The sequence below is a fragment of the Branchiostoma floridae genome, chromosome 7, assembly GCF_000003815.2.
Source record: "Branchiostoma floridae strain S238N-H82 chromosome 7, Bfl_VNyyK, whole genome shotgun sequence".
Classification (NCBI taxonomy): Eukaryota; Metazoa; Chordata; class Leptocardii; order Amphioxiformes; family Branchiostomatidae; genus Branchiostoma; species Branchiostoma floridae.
The window spans coordinates 21,122,676-21,128,250 of record NC_049985.1 but is presented as its reverse complement, the minus strand read 5'-3'; the positions used below and the strand labels follow the sequence as shown (position 1 = coordinate 21,128,250).

At 38.7% G+C, this 5,575-nt stretch overlaps 1 protein-coding gene across 1 annotated transcript; it reads right to left on the bottom strand.

The window, feature by feature from the left end:
• Window positions 1-3,098: 3,098 nt before the first annotated feature.
• On the bottom strand, window positions 3,099-5,195 carry LOC118420162 (leucine-rich repeat-containing protein 24-like). The gene has a single exon (XM_035826873.1). It carries the CDS (start codon window positions 5,193-5,195, stop codon window positions 3,099-3,101), a length of 2,097 nt encoding a protein of 698 aa, XP_035682766.1.
• Between the last annotated feature and the right edge of the window lie 380 nt (window positions 5,196-5,575).

The following is a 5,575-nucleotide window of genomic DNA, read 5'->3' as shown; positions in this document are numbered from 1 at the left end:
TGGGTCCGGCCATTATAATCAAATTGATGACGTCATAATTACGTCATCTTACGTCAACGTAACGTCAAATACTTGTCAAACGTCATATACTTGTCAGATATTATGTGGATATCATGTCCTGACAATTTGGTGGCCCTACGGCACGTCGTTCAAGAGTTAGAGGACTTAGAAGTGGAGGGCCTCAAAAGCCGCCCCCCCCCCCGGTCCAGGGATGACCATTTAAGCCCGGTCTGAATAGGGTTAAGAGTTAGAGGACTTAGAAGTGGAGGGCCTCAAATGCCCGGTCTGAATTGGGTTAATACACATATTTCGTTGATTCTGAATATCAGTACTTTAAAAACTAGAGTCCACCCACATAGGAATGGTGTGAGTTTTGAATTTGCGAGCATAGATCTAAACTCCAATATTTGACTTGCAGCGACTGTTTGGTATTTTAACTTGGTTTCTTTTTTTCATTCCTTTAATTCTTATTTATATACTTTCTTATTCTATATAATACTTTTTTTTTCAGAATAAGCTTCAATTATGTTGTTCACACAGATTTTTAAGTGTTTACAATTTCTAACTGATAACTATCCTTCATGGTCCTCCCGAAGACTTATCAACGTTTCCACTGTTCGGTAAATGTCGACCTAGAAAGACTTAAGCACTTATTCAGTGGAGGTTAATTTAATGTTAATACAGACTGAGAGAAGATGAAGAAATATGATGTTTATGAGTGAGAGAGGCCCTCACTAATCCTAATTTATCTAACATTTCACACATAAGAAATATTTCTTTATATCATGAATGTCTTGGCCTCTTATTGATGCATATTATAAATTTTGTGCATGTTGCGTAATCGGCACATTTCACTTGAAACTTTCACCATTAGAAAAAGATCCAAGAAGCTAACTGTAGCATATGGATCGTAGCCAAGGCTTTGCTTTCAATGAATATGGACTCAATACCTCCGCCCATCGTCTTAAAAAAAACTGTTTTTCGACGTTTCCCATCTTGCACATTACAGGTAGACACTGCTGTGACACTAAAGAGAAGTGATCTGAAAGGTTCCAAAAATCCCATCCGCACTTTCCTTCTTACTCTTGGTTACGTGTGTCATTTGGCTTTAACCTAAGTGATCCCTCAACAACGTTAAGTTTTTGGTGAATAGTTTATTACGTAATGTTTGTGCTTTATACATTATGAAACACATTGAAACATGCTGTACAATACAATACAATACAACGGTTCAACTTGGGGGGAAGTTACTTTAGATAACATTGATACAAAGAAATCGTCAAATAAAGTTGCAAACAGTTTATCAAAGTGTGACTCACATTGCTTCTATACTCAACTCTAATATATCTTTAAATATTGGATCAAATGTTCACAATGTCATACTTTACTGTTGTCATGACCAATGTTAATTTAGACAACAATGGTTCCTAATTACAATCACCAACATTAACTCTAATAAATGAAATGAAATGAATTGCTCGGTAAATTCAGCCATAAGTGATTTCATTGTCGTCTAAACAATAATGACAAAGGAACAAATAAAGCTAATAAGTACATAAGAATGTAAAATGCTAAAAAAAAGCAGCTACTCTCCATCCACTCAATGCCCTTGTTTTGGACTAGTACGTCTTTGGTATCAAGTTGATGAGATAAACGTTATTGCTTGATAAAAGATGATCGCTGGTCATATAAGGAAAACGCAGAAAGTGAACAACAAGATTCTTTGTACACAAAACATATTTTTAAACAACTATTCAGTCACCTTCCTCGTGTCAATTAGTCAGAATTGACACGAGTAAGGTGACTGAAACGTGTTGCCGGCTGCCTTCCGATGTGGCCCCAAAGATAAAGTATTTACATATAATGATATATAGAAATATGGATGTGTATACATATATAGTTACATTGCGATTGTCGTAATTGCAATAAGGTGTTGAAAACTATTCACAACTATAAGTTACATAAGAAATGTAACATCTATTATCATAATACCTGCACGTTTACGACGATTTCTCTAGCCATACTGATTTGACAAATTGTCAACGCATCATTTTCTCCAGTTACATGTTGCTGTCAGAGCTTACCCTTGCCACTTCTTCTGTGTAACTTTTCTGCCACTCTTGTCCTGCTAAAAGCGTAATATCGTAACTGTAACACGCCGCGGAATTACACGGCGAACGGGCGCGTGGTTGGGAGGGGGTACAAAATACCGGCCGGAAGAAACACGGCACAATTAACTGTCGCTATGTACCTTTATACATCCTCCATGTTCCTTCCTTTTCTGTTAGTAAATGCATAAAACATAAACCTGCATGAGCATACAAAATGTCATGAGAAAACGGACGTATACTGTCAAGAATTTTCATTTCACTTTTGTCGGTCACAACCGCTGTGACGTAACACTTTACTGCTAGCGTAGATATAAAAATGGCGGGAAAATGGCCGCGTACGTTCAATTTTGCCCATTCAGTCGTAGATCCGGGCTATTATGCAACGGTTCTTCACACTTTTACATGAGTTGTAGGTCACCAACAGAAATTCAAGATTTCTGTTGAATCATGTTCGTCTTGTGCCGTGAGCATGTGTAATTATGATCTACAAATCTGGCAATGAATGCGACAGTGTGTTCGTCCCACGACAAGCTGCCTGTCCCGAAAAAGATACTGAAAACTTTTCGCCTTGTTGTCTTCGAATGCATTGTAATCGATGCTTTGTAAATGATGTATTGGACACCTAGTCTGAAGTGTGTATACCTCAGAAATAACTATTGTTGCATGTGTAGATCTCTTTAAATTCCATTATCTTTTATCGGCCGGTATAAGTCTTACGGCCGGTATTATGCCAATGCATGTTAAATCTTTTCCACTTTGCCGTATGGAATGAAACTATGCTCTTTACTAAACCTTGGACATCTTTGGTATCCAATCAACGCGCAAACACTTAATGTTAAACAAGTAACAATTCCATCGACTCAAAGATATTTTACACATTTAAGACATTATTAGTAATTTAGTTTGTCAGTTCGATGATCATTAATATCATAATGTTTCTGACTAATATTGCTATTGAAAATAAGCTTTGTTTTTTTATTGCCCACCTCAGGTATTTGTTTTTGCGCTATAGAGGTTGGCACTTGTAACTACTTTGCCATCCTCATTATTATAGATGGGCTGAAAAGCAGCAGATAGTGCCCCCTCATTCTCGTTCCCATAGATGGGCTGAGAAGCAGCAGATATTGCCTCCTCGTTCTCGTTCCCATAGATGGGCTGAGAAGCAGCAGACATTGCCTCCTCGTTCTCCTTCCCATACGCATTAGTCTCTAGCTTATCTTTAGGGTAAGCAATTTTGGCTACCTCATCATCATTCTCATATGCATTAATGGGTGACACGGCTGCCTCATTAACCAACATTGCCACCTCATCATCATTCTCATATGCGTTATTGGCCGACGAATCAGCAGACATTGCTACACCATCGTCATTTTCATACACGTTAGTGAGATCATTACCTACAGATACAACAGACTTTGCTACCTCATCTTCATTCTCATATGCATTAATGTGTTCTTGAGATACAGAATCAGCAGACATGGGTACCTCATCATCATTCTCATACGCGTTAATGTGTTCTTGAGATACTGAATCAGCAGACATGGCTACCTTATCATCATTCTCATATACATTAATGGCTGACGAATCAGCAGACATGGCTACCTCATCATCATTCTCATATGCATTAATGGATGAAGAATCGGCAGACATGGCTACCTCATCATCATTCTCATATGCATTAATGGATGACAAATCGGCAGACATGGCTACCTCATCATCATTCTCATATGCATTAATGGATGACAAATCAGCACACATGGCTACTTCAATATCATTCCCATATACGCTATTGGTTTCACCAGTCACAGTATCAGAGGATGCTGTTTCATTGTAACCCCCGGGTACTGTTACAGTGGTGCCTGCATTGATGTTGTTGTCATGAAGCCTTTTGTTAGTTTTTCTACGCCTAACCATACGAGTTATAGTTATTAAAGCTGTAATCAATGCTACATGGAATATCCCGACTCCAACTATTGTTTTAGTACCTACAGACGTGTTCTCGAGTGTCCAGTCACCGTTACTTTTGATACTGTCAGTGGGAAAAGAGGGGCTAATTGATGGTTCCACTGGGACAATAATAGACAATAACAACGTTGCAAATGTAGAGCTTACATGATTTGCTGCCGTACAAACATACAGACCATCATCTGACGTAACAATATTTTGTATCGTGATGGTCCCGTTTAACTCCACTGTCACTCTCCCAACTGTCCCAACAGTTACATTCAGTCCATCTGGCAGGGTGACTGTTATGTCTGGTGTCGGAAGGCCCGAAACTTCACACACCAAACGAACTGTGTCACCTTGTATAAATGTCTTGTTCTCGACTACGATAAAGCTCAAAATTCTTGGTTCAACACAGATAAGGTCTTTAGGTTCTATATCTTGAAGTCTGTGTCCAAGAAAATGACTAGGCCTCTCACATATGATCTGTTTCTCAAATGAAGCAGACCCAGTCATCTTTTGCCTGAAGGGAACCATTCTACAGTCACACTGCCAGGAATTGTTGTGAAGAGCTACATTGGAGATCAATGACATCTCATCATATCCGGGCAATACCTTTATATTGTTATCACTCAGGGACAGTGTATCGAGTTGGATAAGATTGGAAATTTCAGCAGACATAATCTTCGCAATCTTGTTGGAGGACAGGGACAGTTTTTTCAGCATTGGTAGATTTTGGAATGTACCAAGTGGAATGTATGTTAATCGGTTTGAGGACAGGTCCAATTTCTGGAGCTGGAATAAATCTGAGAAAGCACCAACCTGAATAGTGGTGATCATGTTGGAATTCAGGAAAAGTTGTTTTAGTCTTGGTAGATTGGAGAATGAGCCGACCTGAATAGTAGTTATCTTGTTGCGTTTTAGACGGATCTTTTTGAGCTTTGGTACATTGGAGAATGCACCTGGCTGAATTTCAGTTATCTCATTGTTGGCTAAGTACAGGAATTGGAGATGAGGTAAATCCTTAAAAGTATCAGTCTGAATAGAAGCAATTTTGTTTTGGTACAGGTCCAACTCTTTTAACTGAGGTAAGTCTGATAGTACGGCAGAGTGGATGTAGGATATGTGGTTGTAGGACATTAGCAAGTATTGGAGCTGTGATGTTTTTAAAAATGCTCCGCCTTGAATAACAGTTATATTGTTGGTGTTTAGACCCAAACGTAACAGTCGGGGCAAATTGGAAAATGCACCGGATTCAACGTAAGTTATATCGTTGCACTCAATGAAAATGTTTTTCAATTGGAGTAGGTTTTGAAATGCATCTTGCTGAATGCCAGTTATCTTGTTGTATCGCAAGTCCAAATCTATAAGTTTAGGCAGATGAAGGAATATTCCTTTCCGAATGTAAGTTATCTTGTTGCTAAACAGGACTAACATTTTGAGCTCAGCTAAGTTTGAAAATGTACCAGCCTGAATGTCGTTTAATTCGTTTCTACCAAGGTTCAACTGTGTGAGACTCG